Source organism: Pongo abelii, chromosome 2, assembly GCF_028885655.2.
Source record: "Pongo abelii isolate AG06213 chromosome 2, NHGRI_mPonAbe1-v2.0_pri, whole genome shotgun sequence".
NCBI lineage: Eukaryota > Metazoa > Chordata > Mammalia > Primates > Hominidae > Pongo > Pongo abelii.
This window is the reverse complement of record NC_085928.1, coordinates 99,450,710-99,477,281: the sequence shown is the minus strand read 5'-3', so window position 1 is coordinate 99,477,281 and position 26,572 is coordinate 99,450,710. Positions and strand designations below refer to the sequence as shown.

Sequence of the window (26,572 nt, the reverse complement as noted above, 5' to 3'; positions counted from 1 at the left end):
TCTCTCCAGCTCATGCTTGAGCTCTGGACACCCAAACTAAGCACAACACTCCCCCACCCCCTCCAAACCCAGGCTGACACATAGGGGAGGAGGAAGAGAGAGAGAACGTTGTACAGGTTCTCCATGCCCAAGTCTGTTTTCCTACACTGGTTGAATGCTTGCTTGGGAATGACAGACCTGTTTATCCACTGTGTCTCCCTTCCTCTTTAAACTGCCAGCTTGTCTGTGGTTGCATGTCATTAGGGGCTTAGAAATGCAGGCTGCCTGTGCGCCAGAAAAGGTGAGGCTCACGTTCTAATGTGGACAATGAGCCACCATTAGGAGCACGAGCTATCATTCCATAATCATACACACAACTTAAGGTGGCCAGTGAATCTCTGGGGAAAGCTTCCTTAATGAGCTGTAACATGGCCGATCATAGTAGCAGGCTAACAATGAAACAGGAAACATGGCTTCCAGCTGTAATGAGGTTGGCAGGAAAGTGGGTGCTTTGAGTAGTTATCCAAGCAGCTTCAGCTTCAGCACTGCAGAAGAGAGACAGATTCACCAGGGGCTCTGGAGAAGCACATCTGAACTGGACAATTTAGGGCCCAGGGGAAAGGCTGGTTCCCAGAGAGCGGAGAGGCTGATCACTGTCGCCAGATGAGTATTTTCAGCTTGAGGAGATTTTATCTTTTATTTTATTGAGTACGCTGTGGTACAAGCTGCTTTAATGTCCACTGCATTACCACACTTGCGGATGCTTGATATCTGATATGGAAAAATCAAGGTATGCCACTGATGTTTTAATTTGTCTTTCTCTGACTATGTGTTAAGTTGAACAGCTGCACATGGGGTTTTTAATGACTACATAATATGCTAACATATGGGCACATCAAAACTTGTTTGGAAATTTTCCTCTGCCAGGCCGTTTGCATTTTTCCAGTTGTTCACTGTTGTAAATCCAGGCAGTGGCAAGTTCAAAGCAGTGAACATCATGCCCTCCCCACCCTAGGTGGGGACTGATTGCATTGCTCTTCCCCATCACTTTGGCCTGTGCTTAGGACTCCTCTGCCGTCCTTACAACCTAGGGGTGCCACTCACTGTGATTCTGGGCAAGTTGCTCCTCTTCTCAAGCTGCAGCCTCCTAAGATAAAAAGGGGACATTTCTAGAATTTTCCAGCCTCACAATGCTGTATTCTCATAGGACAGTCTATTAAGTCATCAAACTCCCTTTCCTCCTCTGGCAAGGAGGACAGAAAACCACCTTCCTGTCAACCCTAGATCATAGTACTTAGAGCTTGTAGAAGAGTCTGCCAGGAAGTTAGGACCTCAGAATATGACGTGGTCAATTTTTAAAACATTTTATTTGGTTTTTAAAAAGCTCAGAAATAATATATGATTTTTATATTAATGCTATAAAATATTTAATGTTGTCCAAGTGCTTTCTCTTCTGATTTGGGAAGCAGAGGTTAAGAGCATGGGCTTAAGAGGCAGAGGCCTCGTTACCCTGGGCAAACTTCTTATCTGTGCCTATTTCTCCACCTGTAAAATGGAGATAATAACAGCACCTCTGAAGATAAGTTTGAGGGGTTTAAAATCTGTGCCTGACACACAGTAAGAGCTCAGTAAGAGCTCAGTAAACAGTATCTCTCAGTAGTATCTGAATTTCATAGGAATCTGATGACCTCCGTTTTTATAGCACCTGACAGGATCCCTGGGGTCTGGGAGTCCTCACTCATGAACACTTTAGACAGAATGAATGAAACAGGAAGAAAGTGAGCCACAGAGAGGTCACGGGACAGCTGGCTTGTGTCAGTGGCAAAACTTGAACATTGATATCGTGGTTTACCTCTTTACCTGGGGCTGTCTCCCTTTCAGTCTCTGCAAACCTACAGGCAGTTAAAAGCAGCAATTTTCAATGTGGGGAGCTGGAGGAGAGGTCACAAAATCCATTTAGTGGTTCATGAGCAACATAGCAACGAAATCTACTAAAATAGGAGATAGAGAGGGGCTCATCAGAGTAAGATGTATTTCTTACATGGCTCAAAGTCAAAAAAGTTTGGAAAACATTGAGCTTGGGCATCTGCCTCAAGCAAACTCAAGTCCAAATCCTGATGCCTTAAGCTACTGAAAGGTGTCTGACACTAAGTGAAAATGAGGAAGATGGTAATGAGGATGACGATGATACAGATGCTGTTGACTGTGGTGTTGATGATGATGGAGGATAGCTAGCATGTATTGAGTGCTTAGGAGGCACCAGGCACTCTTCTAAATATTGACTTGTCAGTCCTCACTACAACTTAATGAGATGGGTGCTGGCATTAGTTCCATTTTTCAGAAGAGGAAACTGAGTCACAGAGATGGTAAGTGATCGAGATACCCAAGATCATAAAGCTCTGGCTCCAGAGTCCATTCCTTAACTGCAGTGCCATTCTGCCTCACAAGTAGGTTCAATAAATATAACCTGTTTTCGTTATGATTTAAGAAAAGGGCAAGACTAAAGGAGGCATCAGTGACCCTGGCCTTGGACATTCCCAGACCCCCATGTTGATTGTTCTGTGCTACTGGGAGTTGGGGGTGGAGTGGCATGGAGACACAGCGGGGCTTACCTAATCTCTAGTTTGCCTGGGGAATGTGAGAGGAGAAGGTCCCAAATGGCTTTAGGCAGGCACCAGAAAGAGGAAAAATGAAAACCATGTTAAAGATAAATCGAGTCGTTCTTAAAAGTTAGAAAGTAGACTTAATTAGGACCAGCTCTCCCTGTCCAAAACCACAAAAGTTAAAATGGGAAAATATTTCCAGAAATGCCTATTATGTGTTGTTAAAAAAATATCTAGAGTAAAATATATGTTTTATTTTATACCTGCCTCCAGCTAAAAATTATGCCTTTACTCACTCACACAGAAGATGAGAATGCAAACCCAAATCTAGACAGCCTCGAATCAAATTTAGGTTGTTTGCTAGTGTTGCAGTTTTCTATCGGCCAGATCTTACTCAAGCTCCTCAAAGGAGAAAAGAGGAGAAAAGATGAAAAAGACAAGAGAGGGGTGGGGAGAGAGCCTTTCCTGACAGGCTGTGGCATGTCAGCGTTTGCTCCTATTCCATTAACTGGCCTTCTCTGTCGTCTTGCCTTGGTGCCCATTACGGCACATCTTTCATCACTGCGTCTGCTGTCCTCCTCTGAACTCATGGAAGGGCCACATGTAATTAGATGAGGTCAGCTGGGGGTGGGGGAGGAGAGCCAGGCTCGCTGCTCCCAAACAGGACCTCCAAAAATCAGATACAGGGTCACTCCTGTTCACTGCCTCATCAGCAAGGTCATTAATTGGCCCAGATTTCTCAGAGAGCATTTAAAGATGATTCATCTTAGGAAAGGCTAACCCCTGTCTTTCAAATGCTTGGCCTTTTTTTTTTCTTCTTCTTCTTTTTAACTACTGTGTAGGAAAACGTCTTTAACTCGATTAAGTTTTGAAAAGTGATTTCTCCATGACAAATCAGTACCCTTTTTGAAAACGTACCTTGTCCCCAGAGACATTCTTGCTCTGCGTTTTAGCGGGTCTCCAGGAGTTCACTTTCTGACTCCCGGGATTCATCAGTATTGTTATTGTCCTGAAGTTTACACGAGCTCCCCAAATTGAAGATGAAGGTCATTTATTTATTGTTGTTAGCCTGTCTCCCATTGTACATGAGCAGTTGGGTGTTTATTCTTCAGAAGCTCTGTTTTCGAGGTGTAAGTTCAATATGGAGGCTCCACTGCACACTGAGGATGCAAGGTGTCCAGATTACATGATAACCCAGGGAAGAACTAACATACTTTTCTTTTATCATTTTAGTTGAGAAATGCTATGGTGAATCGAAAGACGGGGAAGTTTTCCATGGAGGTGAAGAAGACAGTGGACAAAGGGGTACATTTTTCTCAAACATTTTTGCCGCTTAATTTAAAACAAACCACTGTGAAAAATTAGCTTTGAAAGCTATATCTGGAATAAATATCTTTCGCTGAGATCATTTTTCTCTTGTCTTTACTTATCTCAAACAAGATTCATGTAGTACTGTTAACCTGATCATAGTGTGTCCATTTATTTTTATTTATTTCTGAAGACTTCACTTAGCAGACTAACCATGTTTTCTTTTCTCTACGACTTTTTTTTTTTTTTCAATCTAGAAACGGGTTTTGGTGATGACAAATGACTACTATTATACAGACATCAAGGGTACTCCTTTCAGGTAGAGCTGACCATAATACATGGACATTCCATCAGACCCATCAGTTGTGTTTGTACAAAACCTGCTGACACTCTCAGAGCTCATCATCTGAAGATAACCAAACACCCTGCCAAAAGGCTGGAAAGAGTGAGGAAGGGGCTTTTCCCAGGCTGCTTTTGTTTTCCAGAACGGGGGGAGATGGTTCAGGCTCACCTAGGAGAACTCACTCAATCTGCCATGGCTTTGCATCTCATTGTCAAGCAAATATGCTTTGGGGGTTCCCGCTAAGGGTGAAGACAAGTGCAGAGGGTTACCAGGGTCCTTAACCATTGAACTTGCTGCTTTGTGAGTTCCATTTCACCTTTTATTTCCATGACCAAAAAAACAATCCTTCAAACCTGGAGGTGGCATATCCATCCCTACATGTTGTGCCTCTGTTTCCATTTCTCTGAACTGTCCTTGTGTGCTTGTCTACTTTTGAATCCTGTTGTTTCTCTTTGTAACAGTCCTGAAAAATGGCTTTGCCTCATTGCTGCTTTCAGATGTGTATGTAGCATTCTAAAGTTTCCCACTACTATTAACTTAGTGTTGTAATTCGTTTTGTAAAAAATTATTTCAGTAAGCCTGCTTCATGTTCCTGAACTGGCGTCTCAGAGCTAAGGAGAGAAGGAGTTTACTGACTGTAGAATAATCTGAAAAATAAATTCTAGCATTGTTGTCCTAAACTGCCAAGGATCATGGGTGGATTCCATGTGGAACCAGGAGCAAACAAGGAACACATGAGCTGCTAAGTGGGTTTGCCAAATAGTCTCTCTAAAGTAAGAGACTATGTTTTAAAAACATAGTCTCTTGCTTTTGACAAAAACGGAGTGGATCTTAAATCAAGCCAGTGAGTGTGAAAAACCTATTAGACTAGGGAGAGGATTGGGCAAAGAAGCCTGCAACACAGTAATGCGGTTACACTCATGTAGTAGTGGAAGTTTTTGTTTTTGCCCTTGAGAAGGGGTCAATTTCCCAAGTCCCAAACTCTAGGGGCTGGAGAGACCCATCTGTGGCTGAATGCAGGGCAAGGGTGTATAAAGAGCAGGATGCGTGGTCCTTGGGAGGGCATCTGAGAGAAGGGCTTGCTGGAAGGGCGAGCAGTTTGCCACAACTCTGAAAACACAAAGAGTAGCCAATTGCTGCTGGCATTTCCAATCAGAAATTACTTTGAAGCAGCTGACTGAACCTAAGAAAAACCAACATCAGTGATAATCAGTGGGGTTTTGAAAGTAAACGGTTAGAAAAATTGTTTACAGATCATAAAATGGAAATGTGAAAAAATGGAAAATTAAAAAATGTTAGCCCACAAGTCTATTCGAGTTGATGCCAGGGATTTCAAGATCTGCTTTGTCTCTCTGCACAGTTTAGGTGTGGCGCTTTCCAGAGGTCATGGGAAATATTTCTTCCGAGGGAATGTAACCATCGAAGAAGGTAAGATACTGCCTGGCTTGTCTTATCCTTTGGTGTGGGAAGAAAGCTCGGGAGCCAGCTTTTGAGTTAGCCGAAGAACTTGTTCATCTGTCCACACCTCTGACCAGTCCCTTGGACATTCCACTCAAATGAATGCCTACTTGATATTCTTAATACCTTTCTTCTTCCCTGGTGTGCCTAGATTTCAGAATGGCAGGAGTTCTTATTCATGGTTGTGATTTAATTTACTTATATTCTGCTTTCATCCACAATGCTGTTGACTGTGAGTTACTCATAGTCAACAGCTTTGGGGATGAAAGCAGAATATCAGTAAATAGGAATCATCCCTCAGCTATATTCTTCTCATACACAAAAATCAGCACTTGGGAGAAATACAAATTTATGAAATAACTCATGCCCAGGGGAAACCATGAAAACACAGATATGAGAGCCTTAGTCTCTCTGACACAGTTGAGCCATGTATTTCACTTGTGTTTCACGGCAGCCCTGGCCCAAAGGGAAATGTGACCATTTAAATGATTTACTTAGGTCAGAGGGAGTAAGTAGCACCTTGAAGTTCCCAGACCCTCTTATCTTCATAAAGCACAGAGGCACAGTAAACTCTCGGTAAACAGGAGCAGTTGTTATAGCTCTTTAAATTTTAAAATTGCTGTCACACGTGCTATCCTTTTCATCTGCCAACTCCCTAGTAGTTCAGAGAGGTTACCTGTCCCAGCATTAGGAGCTCACAGGGGTGGTGGACATTGTTTCTGAAGGGCCCCACTCCCTGAGTGGCCTTGAGTGACTCACTTGCAGCTCATTAGGTTTTGCACGTCCACAGAGAAGGAGTGGGCCCAGAACAGTAGTCTTTCTGGATGTCCATAGGGAGGACAGCCGGGAATGGGAAGGTCAATTATAAGCCAAGTTTCAATTGGTCAGAACTGATTACACATGTATGTGGTGAGTTTCCAGAAGCTGGGCCATCCACGGCACCCTCAGGTGATGCCACAGGGCGTGAGGAAGGAGATGGATGCTCCCTGAGACGCCAAACCCCTAGATAGCCTCTGGTTTACTGCCGATGGTCCCTGCCTGTGTTGTTTCAGGGATGTTGGTTTGTGCTTCCCAAGTGCTTGTGAGATTGTATGGGGGCAGAAAGGAGAGTAGAGAGGCTTACTGTGAGCTGGGCAGAACCCAGAGTGTGCCCACCAAACAGCTAACCGTGTGGTCTCTCTTCCCAGAGACATGCCAGAGAACACAGGCAACTCTGTGACTTGAGCAAGACACTCTGCAGGATGTATTTTCAGGATCATGTTTTCACTTCTAGAATCTTCTGCCTCCGTGGGCCATGTTGGTTCTGTGGACATCACTGCCCATGAAGCCAGAAAATTCATGTCTAAGCCATGTGAGGTCAAGCTGAAGAAACAACTCATGGTCAGAACAATAGAAGGAGAGGTTATTAAGAGATTAATTGCCTCTCATGGGTCTGCTCCCTTGGTCAGTCCTCAGTACACGGGCCTGTCCCTCCCTTCCTCTCTCTCTCTCTCTCTCTCTCACAAACACACACACACACACACACACACACACACACACACACACGCATGGAGACACAGATACACACAGTTGTTTTGCATTGTCTTTTGGATTCTTTTTCAGTCACTATCTTCCTGTATGTTCCACAGCTGTGTGGCTAAGCAGTCACATAGAATTTCAGAGCTAACTGTAACCACTATGCAAGAAATTAGCTCAAATCCTCAGCAAGGGGGAGAGTGGCTGCTTATCCACCCAAATGAGGTCATATCTTCCTCTCTCTGTTGGTCCTCTGTAAATAAAAAGACTGACAATCCTGCCAGCTTTGCTGAGTAATAGAACTTAAGAAAGCTGCTTCCCCTTGGGCCAAATAGTAGAGGATCTTGTCATCTCTCTAGGAGCCATGGTGTGTTATTGTTCTCTTCTGTTATTGGAGAGGGAAGGAGTTCCTTGGGGTTGGCAACCATACTTCTATAGGATCTTCAATAAGGAATAACTCCCTACAGAATGTAGGAATTTTCCACACGCTTTGCCAATGCCAGAGATTAAAAAGGTGGCAAATAGGTAGCTTTTGCTCAAAAATATAAAAAGTCATTACCAAGATTGAAGGTGTGGGCTATAATTCTACCTGCTGAAATTGTTTCTCTTATGAATCTTTTAATCTTTTTCAACACTTTGTATCTTTTTTTTTTTTTTGTGATGGAGTCTTGCTCTGTTGTTCAGGCTGGAGTGCAATGGTGTGATCTCAGCTCACTGCAACCTCCACCATCTCCTGGATTCAGGTGGTTCTCCTGCCTCAGCCTCCTGAGTAGCTGGGATTACAGGAGCGTGCCACCATGCCCAGCTAATTTTTGTATTTTTAGTAGAGACAGGGCTTCACCATGTTGGTTAGGCTGGTCTTGAACTCCTGACCTCGTGATCCACCTTCCTCGGCCTCCAAAAGTGCTGGGGTTACAGGTGTGAGCCACCGCGCCTATCCACTTTGTATCTTTTATATGTATTGCACATGATAATTGTTCAACAGATTAGAGCTTATGTCATTATTGTCAGCAGTTCCAATCATCAGTGGATATGATTTTTATCAGAAGGACCAACGTCAGAGGTGAGAGAATTAGAGAACAATTAAATTTCCTTGGTTCCCTAGGAACCCAGAGAAGAAGCAGTCAAAAAGATCTTCCCGATAGATCTCATCTTTTCTGAGTGTCATTTATAGGTCCTGTGAAATATAGCCAGAGACGATTTTGTGAATGAGGTTGGGAGGATGGGAACTGCAACTAGAAAAAGACTTGACGCTCTTAACCCAATTTTCTGGGAAGGTACAGCCCCTTCTCAGGGCCTTTGCACTTGTTATTCCTTCTGCCATGAGCACCCTTCTTGCCACCTACGTGACTTTTCCTTTCCTCATTCAGGTCAGTTTCTCAGTGAAGCCTTTCCTGACCTCCATAGTTACAATGGAATCTCTCTCTCTCTCTCTCTCTCTCTCCCCCTTCAACCCTCCTTATCTCTTGGTCCTCCCTGTTCTTATTCCATGTTCTCTTTTCCTTTTTAGCCCCTGCTACCATCTGATATTCTCTAAAGTTGAATTTTAATATAATTTACTATCTCTTTTCTGCCACTAGAAATTAAATACAATGAAGGCAGTAATTTTTGTCTTGTTTTTTTCACTGCTATATTCTCAGGGCCTAGAATCATACGTGGCATATAGCAGATGCTCAGTCAAAGTATGGAAGAAAGGAAGGAATGGGAGGAGGGCAAAAGGAAGGAAGGAAAGTTGTTTGGTTGGGAAGAAGGAAAGGAAAAAAAGAAGAAAGGCTGCACAGATAGATGGATTGCACTAGGGACTAATCCCTATCCCATTTAACTGTTTTCTGGCACTTGTGAGTTATGCAGTATTACTTGTATCTCATGGTAGATATAACTCAAAGAGCTGACATGACATCCCCAAGGTCATTCAGCCTGTAGGGGTTGGAGCCTGAGTATGCCCACTTGCATCACATGCAATGATGTTCATTCTAATGTGTTCTCTACTTTCTGTAAAATCAAGCAGAATTGTGTGATAGGTCTAGTATTTTGCTACTTCTTTTATAGATTTGTGTTTGAGAAGGCAACTGGAGTCCTGAGTGCAGTAAGATAATATCAGTCATTTAAGAAACTAACTTCCCAAAACAGGCTATAAGCATCATGGGAGTTCCCGAGGTCATCATTCAGAAGTGTATGTCTGCTGATAACCCATTAAGATCAAGCCACGTGAAAGTGCAATGAAACAGTTATCCTTGCAGAGTTAGGATGGTCTTGAACCTTCTATAAAAACTTCCAGATTCCATGCAAGCCCCAGCTCCCCTAGTTTCCTTCCCAGGCGGATGACCGTTTTCACTTAGGATCCTGTAACAACTAGTAATCTTTGCTGCTCAAAAACAGTTGAGTATTGACGACTTCATATTGTTCACCCTATGATTTCACCCTCACAACCACACATCAATTAGGGACTATTATTCCTGCTTTTCACAGAAAGAAACTGACATTTAGAGAAGTAAAATAACCTGTTGACATCACACAGGAGGTCAGTGGCCTAGCCTGGTTCCCAACTCGGACTAAATGGAGCACCAGAGAGAGTGTTTCTAACAGTCCTGTTAAACTTCTCCCTCCGGACTCATTTGTGTATCCTCTATCTTCAAGGGGTTAAGGTTTGCCTGGGATGAACAGCCAGGGAAGGTGGCAGTGCTGGGCTGAGTGAGGTAGAGATGGGGAGAGAGTCCTGCCTGGAAGGGAACTCGTTTATTTTGCTCAGAGTCCCTGCTCCAAGGCAGGTCCCTTAGGGTTGATGTCTACCCTTAACCCACCCCGCAGCCCTACCCTAGAATATTTGAAGCACACAGGAGGACCGGGTGAGTGGTACTTACTCATGAACCCCTTCTCCTTGACCCCCAGGCCTGCATGACTTAGAACATCCCGATGTGTCCTTGGCAGATGAATGGTAAGAATTAAACCATCCCTCCTTGACCATGGCGTCCTTCATTGCCCTCTGTGATTCCACATGGTTTGTGCTCCCTTGCCCAATTTTCCTGATTCCAAGGCAAAGGAAGCAGATGCTGTAAATATTGACATGCTCTTGTTTTGGGCCATGTCATGTTCTTAGGTCCTACTGCAACACTGACCTACACCCTGAGCACCGCCATCTGTCTCAGTTAGAAGCGATTAAGCTCTACCTAAAAGGCAAAGAACCTCTGCTCCAGTGTGAGTATGCTTTCAAAAGTGTGCTGTGCCTTCAGGGGTGATGGTGGGGAATGAACTCAAAACATTTTTTGGCCTCAGTTGTTAAGGGAAGCTTTGCTTTGGCAGAGATTACCAGTCACATGAAATCCAATCAAATATCTGCTTCCTGTAGGAACAGGAGAAAGAATGTGGATTATGGAAAATTGCACAGAATCCCCAATCCTGATTTAGCTGTTTGCATTGGGCTTTGTCCCCTTCTGAACCATTTAGTCAAGCAACTGAATAGGATGAAAATGTTACAACTGGGAAGGGACTGTAAATATTTGCTTATCTCCCTTATTTTGCAAATGAGAAACCAAGGCTGGAAGTAGGATTGTGCCTCATTCAAGGCTATATCTAGATCTCCTGGTTCTCCCAAGAGTAGGGTCACTATGGGGACACGTAGCCTCTCAGTGTGGTACATGCTGAGTGTCCTGCCTACCAAGCATCCCCTTCTAGGGGAGTTCAGTGAGTAGGAAATGTCTCAGCTGGTGCAAAAGAGGGAAGAGCAGCGGCAGCCCTGGATGTCCCTCAAAAGCAGGAGCAGACCCTATACTCTCACAGGATAGCTCCAGTAGCTACAGTTTGGACAGGGGGAGAGCTACCAAAACTCATCATGATATCTGCCCCCACCTCTAACAAGCATCATGTATTCAATGACCTGAAAAGTGTTTTACATAAGTAATCCTATGAGAGGTGTAAGGAGATTATCCAGCTACTAAACGACATCTCGATAGAATGGATTTACTTTTTGGGATATGCCCTGGTGGGGAAAGGATCAGATGGACATCCTGTGAGCCCAGTGTGTCATTGTCTTTGACTTTTTAGGGACATATTTAAAAAACAAAAGTATAGAGACAATATGAATAATACATTTGTGGTCACCATCCAGCTTTATGCAGTCTTAATATTTTGCCATACTTACTCCAGATGCTTTTTAAGGAATGAGACATTATAGAGAAAGTTGAAGCCCCTTGGTCCCTGCTCAGCCTCATTTCCCTCCCAAAGAGAATGACCTTCTGTATTTGTTTATTATTCTCGATAATTTAATGCTATTCATACTTATGTAGGTATCTATAAACAATATGTAGCATTAATTTTATTATTTTAAAATATAAAACTTTATGGTATATTGTATGAATTACTATATATTATAATACATACAATATGTGCATAAAATATATATGTACTACAACTTGTGTTTTCACCCATTATATTTTTGAAATTTGTGTTGATCATTTAGCTTTAACGCATTTATTTGCATTACTATATAGAATTCCACTACATAACTTAATATATTCATTGTCTTACTGATGATAAGTTATTTCTAGCTTTTGCTTTTCAGCAAAGCTCTTTTTTTTTTTTTTGCCCCCAGTCAAGGTGAGGACTGTCCTGTCCCATGTGATAATTAGTTGTCCTCCTCTGCAGAGTGATTTGAGAGTTCTGGGTTGCCTCTCTTAGACTTACCATATCCTCTCATTCCTTGGCCTCTTCCACAGAGCTCTACCAAGAGTCCCTTTGGATGGGAACAGACATTTTCCTTTAAAATGAAACAATTCTTGGCCGAGCGTGGTGGCTCATGCCTGTAATCCCAGCACTTTGGAAGGCTGATTCAGGCAGATCATTTGAGGTCAGGAGTTTGAGACTAACCTGGCCAACATGGTAAAACCCCATCTCTACTGAAAATACAAAAATTAGCCAGGTGGTAGTGGCCTGTGCCTGTAATCCCAGCTACTTGGGAGGCTGAGGTAGGAGACTGGCTTGAGCCTGAGAGGCAGAGGTTGTTGTGAGCCAAGATTGTACTACTGCACTCCAGTCTGGGTGACAGAGTGAGACCGTGTCTCAAAAAAATAAACAAATAAATAAAAATAAATAAAATGAAACAATTCTTAAAAAGAAGGAATCACAAAATAAGAATCCCAGTGGTTATTAAGTTATAGTATCTCTTTCCCATGTGACAACAGGCTGAGAATTTCAGGGTGCTAAAGAATTTCAGTTTTAGGAGAGGACAGAGATGGGGATGATGACAGCCAAGTGTTCAAGGAGTACTGGCTTCTGGTCTCCAAATCTGGGACTCAGCCTGCTGGTCCATGGCAGGAACCACGAGATGAGGTGAGAAAGCAAGAAACTGAAGTGTGAGACACCCAAGGCTCTCAGTTGACTACCTTCTTGCCCAAATGCTTTGGAGGCTCCTGTGTTGCAGGCATACCAGGTGTCAGAACTGTTTCATATTTTCAACTAGTGGGAACTTAACTCATAAAGCAACATGCCGCATGAGAAAGTAGCCTGCAGACACTGCACAATGAGCCCATGAGTGCCTCTCATGCCGCTCTTCCAGCCCTGCCGAAGCATCCTCTTGTCTGTCCCTCCCAACAGGTGATAAAGAATTGATCCAAGAAGTCCTTTTTGACGCCGTGGTGAGTGCCCCCATTGAAGCGTATTGGACCAGCCTGGCCCTCAACAAATCTGAGTAAGTGGTTACACGTGTCCTGCTTTCATGGCCATTTCCTCACCAACACTCCGAAATATGGTTATGGTTTAAAGAACTAAACTGTTTTAGGAGCCTGGTGTTAAAGTTCTTTAATTTTCCCCCAAGCTCCAAACCACAAGAGCTAGAGCAGATTAGTGGCTCGGGCTTGGATGGCAAGCTCCTGGCTTTGACATATAATTTGTTTGAGTTTTAACGTTACATGAAATTTGGTCCGCTGAGGTAGGGTGACACTTCCGAGAGAGAGGGAGGTGGAAGGGAACTTCGTTTCCTGCCTCGCCACAGCTCTCTCTACTTTGCAGTCTTGAGGGAGCTTGGGATCTGGGCCAGGTTAGGTTGTGAGTAGGACGGAGAAGTGAGAGCTCAATTTCATAGGGTGTCAGATATAACCCTGTGGTTTTATTTCTGAAGTGGAGGGTGGAGGGCTGTGGGGAAGGCTGTGGTAGTTGATGTCAAAGACTAGGATGAGAACTGCTTTAGCAGCTTATTATTATTTCTTTACTATTATTAATTTAAGTAGACTATTAAAGATTAAAAAGAAAAGGAAGAACCATTCCTTTTCCCTTATATCTTCATGTGTTACATGATTCATTTCTCTCCACTTTTCTGTTCTTCCTTAGTTCATTCTCTCATTTTATCTTCCCTTCTATCCTGTTTCCCTCCATTTTTCTATTCAATAGTTCATTCCCTCATTGTATCTTCCCTTGCATCCTGACATTCATTCTGTTCTCATTTTCATTCATTCACTCATCAAGTCTTGACTGTGTGTCTGTTATGTGCCAGACTCTGAGCGAGGTGTTGGGGAAATGGATAGAAACCACACAGATAGAACCCTTAACATCGTGGCACCTGTGGTATATAGTGTACTGTATTATTAAGAATCATAACTGCTTTGAAGGAAAAGTAAAGACACATAAAGTGTAACAGATCTAAAGTGGAGGAGGAAGATGGGAACTAGTTCAGGGTTCGGGCAGCATTCCAGGAACAGCATGTACAAAGGCCTTGAGATGAGAAAGCATTTGACACATTGGAGGAATTTAAAGGAGGTGGACACAGCTGACATATAGAGGATAGGCTGGAAGATGTCAGAGGATGGGGCTGCAGAGGGGCCGCATGGCTTGGGAACTTGGGAGTCAGGTTAAGGATTTTGGATTTTATACTCAGAGCATTAGAAGATCACTGAAGGATTTTAAGAAGGGGAAGAAAATGATCAGATTTTCATTTCACAAAAAGCTCTCTGTTGCTGTGTGGAGAACAGAGGGTGATGGGGTAAGAACAATAGTAAAGGTTCCTACAGTTTTCCCAAGGATTCATGACTTGGACCCGGGCAGTGGGCACAGAGAGAAGAGGTCCACTTGTGGCTTGCTTCAGAGGCAAGGTCCCCAGGAATTGATGATGGGTTTGTTGTGGAGGGTAGGGAGGTTGAGCCATCAAGGATCATTCCCAGGTTTATATCATGAGCTGTTGGGCAGACAGTGCTATTTGCTAACACAAGAGACACTGGGGGAGGATCAGGTTTAGGGCTGGGCATGGCCAGTCTCTCTTCTAGACATCATGAGCTTAAAAGGACTGAAAGTCTCCCAAATGGAGATGTCAGGTAGGCTGTTTAGTATGCAAATCTGGAGCCCCAGAGAGACTGCCATTTTCATTATTAGGGGTGTCTTTGAACTGCTTGCCTTCATGGCATGGATCTTATTTCCTGGGAAGCTGGCAACGAATTGAGCCTTTCCAGGGGTTTCTTTCTCTAGTGAACCTTGTAGTGTTTCTTTTCGGCTCTCATGAAACTCAAAATCTTGAGTAAAGGTTGCTGATTCATTCCTAACACATACTAAAGATTTCCAAAATGGTAACTTGCTTTGTAGTCCACCATCTGTAACTGATTGGACAGCCTGGCTTTCCGATTTGCTGTAGGCTACAAGCAGAAATGCATAGTGTTGGTTTTTATTCAGCCCTTAAATACTTAAAGGTAGCATCCACCACTTTGACTTTCATCAAAGATCAACTAACCAAATGACCTTACTTTGAAGATAACGTGGAGAATACTTTGGATCAAATTACTGGTAGCATTTAGGACAGAGAAACAAGCTCAAGAATTGGTGTTCTCTTCATACATTTATTGTAGGATAAAATTATGTGTTTGTGGACCAGGCATGGTGGCTCACACCTGTAATCCCAGCACTTTGGGAGGCCGAGGTGGGCAGATCACAAGGTCAGGAGATCAAGACCATCCTGGCTAACACAGTGAAACGCCGTCTCTACTAAAAATACAAAAAATTAGCCGGGCGTGGTGGTGGGCACCTGTAGTCCCAGCTACTCGGGAGGCTGAGGCAGGAGAATGGCGTGAACCCGGGAGGTGGAGCTTGCAGTGAGCCGAGATAGTGCCATTGCACTCCAGCCTGGGCAACACAGCCAGACTCCGTCTCAAAAAAAAAAAGAAACAAAGAAAAAAATATTATGTGTTTGTGAAGAAAGGCCATTTGCTTTTTGCATAGGAGAAATATACCTTGCAAATCTCCTAAAGAACACACTCAAGCATATAAAATTTGCCTTGGAAGTTGAAACAAAATGATATTTAGTGAATTTTTATATTAGTTTTCCTTGCCAAGGCCGTTCTTAGAGTTCCTATGTGTAGCCTCCTTACAGAGCTATTGGAAGAAGCCATTTCTTTACACATCTCTTTGGGGTTGGTGGTGAGAATAAGGCCTGTGATTTGGTAGAAGTGATAAGCTGGTGCCCCTACAACTGTGTGGATGTCAAAACCAATTCCAACTATGTGGAATTCCGGGCTGTGGGATGCTGCAAACTTGGTCCCATGGCTCAGGTGCTTTAATGGCAGATTCCACAAATGATCTCAAGACCAAGAATAAACTTGGTAGCTTTAATGCAAAAAGCTAGTCCTAAGCCCTAATTGGCTAGTCCTTCCCATTCTTAGCCTGATCTCTTTGAACTTGCACCCAGAACCTCGAAATAAAGATGTGTGTATGGTTGGAAGTAGATTTTTTTCACATGCTGCTTTTGTTGGCAGGAGGTTCTTCATTTTTCCTGCAAGTATTACTGTGAAAACTTTTGTAAGGGATACAAGTTGGCAATCTGTGCTTGTGTGTGTGTGTATGTGTGTGTGTGTGTGTGTGTGTGTTTCTGTAACTTCTTTTAAAGTTCAAGTTTCAAAACTACTATTTGGTAAAAACATTCTGTGAGTCTTAAAATGCAATGCATTATCTGCTTGCTGTCTAGAGGCTTCCCCCTGACGTCCGTTGTTCTGTTTCAGGAATTCTGACAAGGGCGTGGAGGTTGCCTTCCTCGGCACTCGCACGGGCCTCTCCAGAATCAACCTGTTTGTCGGGGCTGAGCAGCTCACCAATCAGTAAGTAGGAGGGATCTTCTACAGGGGCCCAGGGAGCTCCTGAAATGGAACATTCAAAGGGAAGCTTATTTCATTTCTTGATTCCACTACTGGTAGAAACATAATTTAGGCCACCCCAGGCCTATTGAGATTTTTCCTCTCTGTTCTACCATGCGAGCCCCAGCATGTGCTTTCACCTGCCTGTTAGCCCTTCCACCACCCTTTGTTCCTCACGCTTGTTGGCTTCTGTCCACTGTCCTGGAGTCCTCTCCCGCCCTGATGAGTCATTTCAGAACTCTGGGAGGTGGTGCGGCTGCTGGAGGAGCCGCCAGAGGGAGGAAACATTCATCTCGTAACAAATGGCTTCAGGGTGTTCAGCTGTTCTGCAGCTATGCTGAGGAATTCATGCCTGTACAAAAATCAGTGTTCCAAGTCCTGTTTATTTGTTTATATTTTACTAATAAACCTCTGCCTCTGTGCTTAGCCTGAGGGGCTGCAGAGCTCCACACCCAGGAGTGGGCCCTCTGGGGATGCTGGGGTTTGACAGTGTCTCCTTGGACTTCCAAAGAGACCTGGATGAATGGTGGGCAGAGAGTTTCCAGGTCTAGTACCCAGATGCTCAGCCCCTGTATCTTCAGAGAACCACGGGCCCTTAACTCATCAAATTGGTGTTTCACCAGTGCTAGTAGGTAGACTGTGAAGTCTTTTCTCAGTCTGTTAATAAGTTTTTTCTATTTCTTTTCTCTGAAGCAAGAGAGATTGTTAAGACATGGACAAATGGGTCCCAAGATTCAGAAAGTTTGAGAGTGGTTTGCAAGTGTATGTGTGAGTTCAGAGGTTACCACAGAACATTATACTCCCAACCTTCAGGGTACCTGGAGGTGAATAACCAAGCCACAGGGTAGCTGCCAATTTGAGAGGGGTTGGCTCATCAGGGGTCCAAGGAGGCGGTGCTTCCTTGGAGCTTGACAGTGCTGTTTGCCTCTGCTAGATGAGGCCCTGACACCCACCATATAACCTTACAAAACCAAGTCTGTTAAATGACAGATGAATCAATGTTTAGATATTTTAAGAGACTGGCTTTGAATTCTGTTCCAGGACTTTGACCTTCTTGATATTCACATTTATCATCTATGAAGTTTGATTATAGTTGCAACTTGATTTTTAAAGCCTTTTTTAAGCGTTTTACCCCACAGGCAATTGTTTTTCCAGAGGGCAAGTTCCTGGGAAGGACTAGAGGTGCTGAGATACATATTGCCTTCTCTTGTTAGGATCCAGATAGGCAAGGGGAGACAAGGGAATTCATTTTCTAATACTCAATGAGAAAGTCTGCTGCTGGCATTGAGACTGAAACAAGCAAAGCTGCAAAGCAGTAACAATAAAACATGATACCTTGCTGGTCTGATAACTGTGTTATTGTGACGGATTTAAAAGACAAAGGACCACAGTAAGGATGCTGGGAGGTGTACCTGGCTTATCTTACTGGGGTATCTTCATTCTGTCCACCTGAAAAGTAAGAGCAATGATCTCTTTCGGTTACTGTGAAGATCAAAAAAAATTACGGATGAGCTGGGCACAGTGGCTCACGCCTGTAATCCCAGAACTTTGGGAGGCCAAGGCAGGCAGATCACTTGAGGTCAGGAGTTCGAGACCAGCCTGGTCAACATGGTGAAACCCTGTCTGTACTAAAAATACAAAAATTAGCCGGGCATGGTGGCACACACCTGTAATCCCAGCTACTCGGGAGGCTGAGGTAGGAGAATCACTTGAACCTGGGAGGTGAAGGTTGTAGTGAGCTGAGATCGCACCACTGCACTCCAGCCTGGGCAACAGAGTGAGACTTTGTCTCAAAAAAAAAATTTTTTTTTTAATGGATGGAAAATTTCTTCGGGAAGCTAAAAATTCCTACAACTGTGTGTTCTATTCTTTGTGGCATTACATGACCCACAGAGTGGGTACTCATAGACAATTTGGATGGATGAAATCTGTCTTCAAGAAACTCCTATCATTGCTTCATATAGAGGCACCTTGACATCTATTGTCTTAGGGTCTTACCTGCCTGTCCCCTCCCATCAAATGGTATTTGTCAAGATCCAGCTATTTGGATACACTCTCTAAGCCAGGCTTAGAAAGTTTTTAGCATTTCTGACTTTTGGTTTAGTTTTTGCTTTTGACTAGGGCATGAAAGGCAGAGCTTAAAGTATTGGGCAGAGAACTTGATAATATAAAGTTGCTACCCTGCAATTATCTCATACTATCATCAGTCTGCTACACTGAGATTTCATCCCATACCCCTGCCACCTGCATTTGGAAGTAGGTCAATTATACTGAAACTTGGCCATCACCCCCAATAGTTATAATACATTCTGTACCTTCAGTACGACCTCTCACATCACATGCATATAGCATCCAGTGACATTAGCCTTCACTGCGTACAGCCTTAAGTTTAGAAGATGACCACTTTACTCCTGCCCTTTCAACCACCGAGAGCAAAAGAGCTCTTGGGCTTTAAGAATCCCATATATTTGTTAGAGCCTGTTTTCTGTGTCCATAACACTCTTTCACATATGGTGTTATATAATTCTGATACAACCCTGCTAAAGTGCAGCGTTTTTATTGTTCCCATTTTGTAGATGAGTAAATGGGGGTCAGAGACTCAATTACTCACTCAGAGTCACCCAGTTCTTCCCAGAACCCAGACCAGCCTGACACACCACTGCAATAGCTCCTAGTATCCAGGAGGAGACTTTCACCTTACCCAGAAGGATTTTTCTTCCTGAAGAACATTTTTGGGATTCTGTAAAATCAGGTCGCTCCTTCCTGTTTCCTCCAGAATCACTGCCTAGTAGTTGGCAGAGGCCTCCAGCATTTCCCAGCAACTCAGTCCTTTCACATTGACACCAGGGCTAATGGGGATCAAGTGCTGCAGACTCCTGCTGGCTGCCCTGGGTGCCAGCACTGTCCTGGGCAGCAGGGCACTGGACACCCAGATGTGCAGCATTCCAGATCTATTGCCAGCCACCCCCAAAGCCTGAATGTCACTGTGTTAAGTGAGGACCACTTCATACCTTCTAACCAAGCTACCGTCTCATCTACCATGACTCTGGAAAGAGGCCCCCTGTGGCACCGTTAACCTGTGCTGCATAGACAGGGCACCTCTTAGCTGTAATGACCACTGAACACACCTGCTGGGAGTGCAAACACCTTCTGTTCAGCCATGGCTGCACCTGTGACCCAGGGTAGAAAGCAGCAATGCATCCTGCCATGAGCCAGGCAACAGAGGCTCCTCCTCACACCGTCCAGGTCAGGTTTATGAAGAATTTCATGTCTAGCGAAAGAAACGAAAAGGCTAAAATTTCAGTATTCCTGAAGCCTGATGACTTTCAGATTAGGAAACATTACCACTGAATACAGCAGCACAAGGAAGAGCTTATCTACCAAGATGAGCCTGGAAGTCCTGACCTCCAGCATTCTAGATAGCACAGGGGATCTCTGCACTTTCTTAATCTTGCACATGACTCCAAAGTTGGCCTTGGCCTTGGCCTTCCGAATGAGAGAAGAGTGCTTTGTAAAAATTTTTCTTTTAAACATTTTTAATTTCTGGAGAGTCATTTTGTCAATAAGAGTCAAGATCAAATGCAAGCAGCTATGCTATGTCAGACCATTTTTGACCTACAATTACCAGTTCTAGTAGCACAAAATTTTATAGCAGTATTAACAAAGTAGAGCCCTTATAGAGATGGCCATACAGACAAAGGAACTTAAACAAATTGAGAAATTTTGTTTTTGAAGATATAGGAAATTGTGTTTAATACTGGAGAAGCTCTTATCTGGATATGAAATTAGATTTTTCTTGTGATCATTAAGCATACACCAAGCACCTGCTGAGAGCCGGGCCCTGGGAATATTGAGAAGAGGAAGGTCCTAGACCTTAGAAAGGAGTTAGGACATGCTAGTACAAGTTACAGGGAGGTAGATTCCAGAGCTATCTAAGAACCTGAAGGGTGACCTCCAAGGGCATGGGCCTCTTCTCCAAAAGTGGGCACACCATCTTTGGTAGAGGTGAAGGGAACCCTGGTTAGACACACCCTGCAACTACAGAATGCTTTCCTGAACTGGGTGCCAAGTTCAGGAAACCAACCAGTTACAACTTAGCATGAAAATTTCTGTCCATGGTCCTTGCGATCCAACTCTCTGCTGCAAACTGCAGGGTTGAAAGTGGTGCCATTTCTGCTTCAACTCATGGGCTCTTCCCTACCTATACGTTGTCCCCTGATTGGTCTCCCTTCCGGAAAAATGTCTGCAGCAGACTGTGGCCTAACCAGGCAGTCACTCCCCCACTGCCCGAGTTGCACCATATCAGCCAAGATGAGGCACTTCAGGTGCTGGAGAGCACATGTGACTCTCTAGAGGGATGTCAGGTCAATAATCATGCACGGGGACTTGAGTATGCTTAAGGCTCTGTGAAGAGTGCACAAATGTGAACATATCTCCTGTCCTCAGAGATCTTGGGAGGTCTGGAGAGGGGATATGATGATTGTGCAGGCCAAAAAATAAATAAAAGGCTATAAGAAAGTTACCAACATTGTGGGGGCCCAGGGTGTGGCAAGAGCTTGCATGTGTTTCTGTGGATTCATGGGGTAGATGGTAGATGAGGCGCACTTTGAAAATGAGTGTGATTTTGAGAGGAAGAGATGGAAAGAAGAATGCACCTAGCCTTCCTGATAGACAAGCTCTCTGCCCAAAAGGCAGGGAGTCAGTGGAGGGCGGGGATGCACACAGGGGGCCTGAGCCGGCCTGTTTGTCCAGAGAGGAGGCAGGCAAGGGAAGAAGGTGCAAAGATCTCAGTGTGGGCTCACATTTACTTCCTTTGCACTTCTTCTGAGAAGCGTGTTTACCTTCTTTACACTTGCTCTAAGAGGAATGAAATCTACTTAAGAAGTTGATTCTCCCAAGGGTATGAGTATATGTGTGTGAGTTTTAAAGCTAGACAAAGCTTTCTGGTTTAGAGGGGACATCCTTGGGTTTTCTGATAGGATTTCTGTAGGCTTTGTTTGTTTGCTTGGCTTCAGACTTTAAGACAATTAGTTCACTAGATACACAAGGAAAAATCATTTTACCCACTCAGAATTTGACTCCCAGAGCTCTGCAAGATATTTTTGAGTAATCTGGGGTGCCCTGTGTTAAGTGAGGCCACCTGTATACTGAGAAAGACAAGTTGGGGTTCTAAAAGTGAACACTGGTTTTACCTGATGAAGGCTGTCGGGATGCTCCAGGCCCACCTTTACTCTGTTGAGTGATGCACATTCTTCTGATTCTTTTCCACTTCAAGGGACTTCCTGAAAGCTGGCGACAAGGAGAACATTTTTAACGCAGACCATTTCCCTCTCTGGTACCGAAGAGCTGCTGAGCAGATTCCAGGGAGCTTTGTCTACTCGATCCCGTTCAGCACTGGTGGGTACCCTTGTTAGAGGCGGGCTTTTTCTGTCTGGTCCAGTGGGTCCGGGCATTGTGTGCAGGGTGTTGGGGAGCTGCCTGAATGCTGAAAGGAACCAAATTCAACCCTCAGAGCCAGTGCTGAATATTGGGTCAGCCCTGAACCAGTGACCTGTTCCATAAGAGTAATAGCCTCAAAGAAAAGGAAGGTTTTCCCTTTACCAAATTATGTAAATGTATTTCAGGAAGCAGGGCTGATGTTTTGCACCCTATGGGATTTTAATACACAGTTGTCAGTCAGTTTTTTTAAATGTAGTCATGGCCCCACTTAGAGAAAATTCAAGCATCCCTTGCCAGAACCTTCAGTGAGTCACATCCGTGCAGAGGTCCACTGTTCCCCATTTGAACTAAATTGATTTAAATTGATATGCCGGACTAAGGACTGACTTTGTATAACCATGTGCTCTCTTGACAGGAGCCTGCAGTTACCAATGACAGGCATGTAGCCAATTAGTTTTTCAGTCGTAAGAGTTTATGACATGATAGTATAAAAAATTAAAGTCACCTGCCTCCAAAAAGAACTGAGTGCTGTCTTATTTCCACCAGTTTTGGAAGCAAAACATACTGGAAATGCTTTAGTTTTCCTCTTTTTTTTTTTTTTTCTTGCCTCATGCATCTGGTATTTTGGGTGCTCACTGTATACTGCTTATTGCAGAAACTTGAGAGATGAACAGATCCTAGTTCTGTACACTTGGGTTGCTCTGGAAAGTTCAATCTGTACTTATATTTTACATATATCAGTTCCTTTCATATTAATCTTCTACAAATATTCCTAACTCAGTCCTAAGGGAAGTTCTCCAGGGTTTGTGCCCAATCCCCCTCCCTAAGGCTTGGTGCTTTCTCATTTCCATGACTGAAAATGTTTTCAGAAAGGGTGCTTTTGAAATTTGTAGTAAACAAAGAGTGCTCTTATAATTAGTTGAATGGGCTCATTAGGAAGACAGTCCCTCATCAGTGGACATATTTAAGGAGAGGCTGAATGTTATTGATGAGATTCTTTGCTGGTTGGGATTTCAGACTAGATTATCTGTTAGATTCTTTTCAGGTCTAAGGTTCTTTGGGTCTGTGCTCCTTTGCTGATAGACCTGTGTGTGTGCCTGCCTGTAGTTATGTGTGCTTTCTCAAATATAAATTTCCAGGTGTCTGAAACTCGCTCGCTTGCTTCTTTTCTTTTCTTCCTTCCTTCCTTCCTTTCTTTTTCTTTCTTTTCTTTTCTTTTCTTTCTTTCTGTCTCTCTGTCTTTTTTTTGAGACAGAATCTTGCTCCGTCACCCAGGTTGGAGTGCAGTGGCATGATCTTGGCTCACTGCAACCTCTGCCTTCTGGGTTCAAGCGATTTTCCTGCCTCAGCCTCCTGAGTAGCTGGGATTACAGGCACCCGCCACCATACCCAGCTAATGTCTGTATTTTTAGTAGAGATGGGGTTTCACCATGTTGGCCAGGCTGGTCTCTAACTGCTGACCTGAAGTGATCCACCCTCCTTGGCTTCCCAAAGTGCTGGGACCGTGCCTGGCCTGAAGCTCTTTCTTTATGCTTGTCTGCACCACACTTTATTGCTGAAAATGTCAAGAGACAGTGAACTTTTTCATTCTGCTGCAGACCTATGAATAATAACATTGTCTTCTATCAAGCAATCTCTTAAGACTTCCTTGTCACAGTCCTCTAAAGAAAAATAATAGAACTGAGCTTGCTGTTCTTCTGATTCTGGAATCATCGAGTTAACTAAAGCTGTTGTTGGATTGGTTTTTGGTAACTGGGATTTTCACCAAACTTTTAATGTAATGGTATAATGAAGTGAGTTTACCTTGTTCATGACAAAGTTACAGATGATGTAACATCTTAGGACATTTTATAACCCCCTTAGAGTCAGGGAAAATCTTAAAAATCACCAACTACAAGTCTCTGTGGTGGACCTCTCTCTGTGGTGGAGCTCTCTCTAATTTTTTCTGCTGTGTATTGAATACCTGTACAAACTAGAAAAGAAACTAGTTTTTATTGCTGCTTAAACTTGGGCCAGGAGAAAATTTCTCATTGCTTTGGTCCTAAGTGTATTCAAATTCAGGTTTGACTTTTCCCTGCTTCTCAATTCAATTGGATTTCATCCAACTCACATTCATTGAGCACCTTTTAGCAAGTGGGCATTGGACTAAATTATTAACTCCAGGCATTCAGAATTTGTGCTCAGTATCTTTTAATTCATGGATATTGGAACCATTGCTGGTAATTGAAAATCTCTTAATACTAATGCCATATTGTTACCAGAATAATAATAGTTTGGAGTGAAGATTATGCTCTAGCTCTATCCCTGTTTAGAATAATTTTGCCTAGAAAAACTGAGCTCCAAATTACAATTTTATAGATCAGTAAAGATTTAACCAATGAATCAGAGCTAAAGTTGCCAACTTGTAAAATAATTTCAAAGCCCTCATACAGCTCTTCATGGTTATATTTAGACAGGCAGTGTAAATATGACCACTGACACAAGTAAACACTGCAATTTGAAACCACAGATTACCAAAAAATGTGGTCCCTCAATGGTGGTCAATGGTTTCGATGTGAAGAGGCTGGATGTTCCCCAGTGCACTGGTGGTCATAACTCAACTCGCTGATTCCTTCAGCTGGGAGGACTCGCAGCACTGCACTCATGGCCTGGCAGCGTAGGCAGAGCATCCACACCTGAGAGGACTCTGGGGCCTGGGACCGAGCCCCAGAACAATTTGCAGAATTGGTGACTGTAGACCGATATGATTACTCTCTTAACGTGTACACTGTAATTATCTTCATTTTTGTTGTGGTGTTTTTTCTTTTCACAGGACCAGTCAATAAAAGCAATGTGGTGACAGCGAGTACATCCATCCAGCTCCTGGATGAACGGAAATCTCCTGTGGTGGCAGGTAAATAATTGATTCAATCCATGAAGACAAAGTAAGCATGGCGCCCATTCATCCAGCCAGTGGGCTACTTCTGCGAGGCACGCTTATCCTCCAAAAAGGTTTTCAAAGGAGAAAACAATTTTAAATTACTTCCTTCTCAGCTTGGTGTCATCTCCTTCAAACCAAGACTCTGACAGCTGGTGGTGGTTGATGTGAAAACAGAAAACTTTCCCAGGGTTTCTATCCTTAAACTCTGAGCCAGTAAGAAATTGTCAGTACGTGCCGAGGAGAATTTCTTGATGGTAGGTAGCATGTTCATTCAAAGTAAACTCCAGATCTCCAGCTTCTGTGTCATTAGGATGACAGTGGGCATACAAGGAAATTGCAGGTTTGTTTTAGGCAAACACAAACTGAAATGTGCCCTTCTCCAGAGAGACTGAGATTTTCATCCCCCTAATCTCCCTGGGGAATTAGAGTTAGCTGTATCTGCAGGTGCTGGGTTTGGGACCAGGGGAAAGCCAAAATATTATATGACTGAGAGTCTTGAATTGTCAAAGAAGTCCCGTTTCTGGCTTTTTCCATTTCTCTCACTTTTTAGGAGTGTCAGCAGCTGTCTGTGGATGGCTAGGGGCTTTCATTGGTGGCATTTGGCCTAAAGTGCTGGCAACTACCAAAAAGCCCTCTTTGAAGACAAATGCTGACATAAAAACAAGGCCCGAGGGTGTGTCTGGCACATGGTTTATTCTGATCATTTTGGAGCCATTGGTTGATGGGTGGGTGATATGCTCCAAGCACCATCCTGGTATTGGCTGGGTTTACTAAAGAGAGTGATTTTTGTTTTCCAGCAGTCTCCCTCAATAAGTTGTACTTTAGGGTGACTTAACATCCACTTCTGTGTCTTCACACACTGAATATTTGTGGGAAGGAGTACAGATGGAGCAGATGGAGGAGACCTGTTTGAAGTGGTTGTTCTTTGGCGAAGAAATACTGCTCTTTTCCCCCTACTTTATTTCTGACTTGGCCTATATATAATTGTATTAGTAGGGTTGAAAGATCTGGGGATAGTTGCCCTGGTTATTCCTGAGTTACTGGGTATGACAAGGATGACAGCCTTATGTATCTGACCTGTGGCTCATCTTGAACTAAGCAGACCTATTCTTAATCAGCCAGGAGATATGGGCTCTGAGGATTCACAGTTGCTGTCTTCAAATTTTGTCACTTAATGTCTCATGTTCCTTGAGGAAAGTGGGAGACAGGATCATTTAACTCAACAAGATTTACTTATGCTTAAAGGAAGTCAGCCTTGCTTACCTCCAGGCTGGTCCAGCGAGCTAATTCTGAAGGCATGTTATCTCCCGGGAGCTGAGGCACATGCAGCAGCTGTCAAAGACATGGTCTGGCCAGAATATCTGGTTGTCTGTTAAAAAGAAATTTAAAAATTTCTTTTTAAAACCCTTTCTTTGGGTTTCTAGTTTAGTCATCATCAAGGATGATCCCTAAGGTCACTGTGCCTGTTCCAGCCACCTCTGTCCAAGTTTACAAACTATGCTCACATGTTTCCAAATGCCTTACATTTTGTAAATGCCTATTTGGCTGAGTGTGGGTGAAACGTGGTCTGAGCCTGAACACTGTGTATCCAGTCTAGAGAAGAACGTGCACTTTCCAAATGCTATGCCAGTCTATTGTCGAGTTGCATCGCTGGCCGTAGACCACAGGCAGGTCACGAGACACAGTTTGGTCCACCCTGAGTGGGTGGAGAAGGCACCCTCCTATTTACTGCTTCTCTGCGTATGCCAAATGGCCCCCATTTTCAGAAGAGAATTACAGAGCAAGGCCAAGAAGCAAGGTCATTTAGAGAACCGTATTTAGTCCTTACCTTTTAGAATTGGTGACTATTAACCTTTTTCAAACTTTGGTAGACATAAGATAAAACAGAATTGCTTGGTTTTGATGT

The 26,572-nt window shown here is 43.6% G+C and overlaps 1 protein-coding gene across 1 annotated transcript in view; it reads left to right on the top strand.

The window, feature by feature from the left end:
• Nucleotides 1-26,572, top strand: part of CACNA2D3 (calcium voltage-gated channel auxiliary subunit alpha2delta 3) — a 939,714-nt gene that overhangs the window by 744,965 nt on the left and 168,177 nt on the right. The window contains 9 exon segments of the mRNA XM_054552049.2: nt 3,816-3,887; nt 4,148-4,209; nt 5,594-5,661; nt 10,096-10,141; nt 10,304-10,401; nt 12,796-12,889; nt 16,176-16,271; nt 21,583-21,704; nt 24,559-24,639. Of these exon segments, the coding sequence (XP_054408024.1) occupies nt 3,816-3,887; nt 4,148-4,209; nt 5,594-5,661; nt 10,096-10,141; nt 10,304-10,401; nt 12,796-12,889; nt 16,176-16,271; nt 21,583-21,704; nt 24,559-24,639 (739 nt within the window).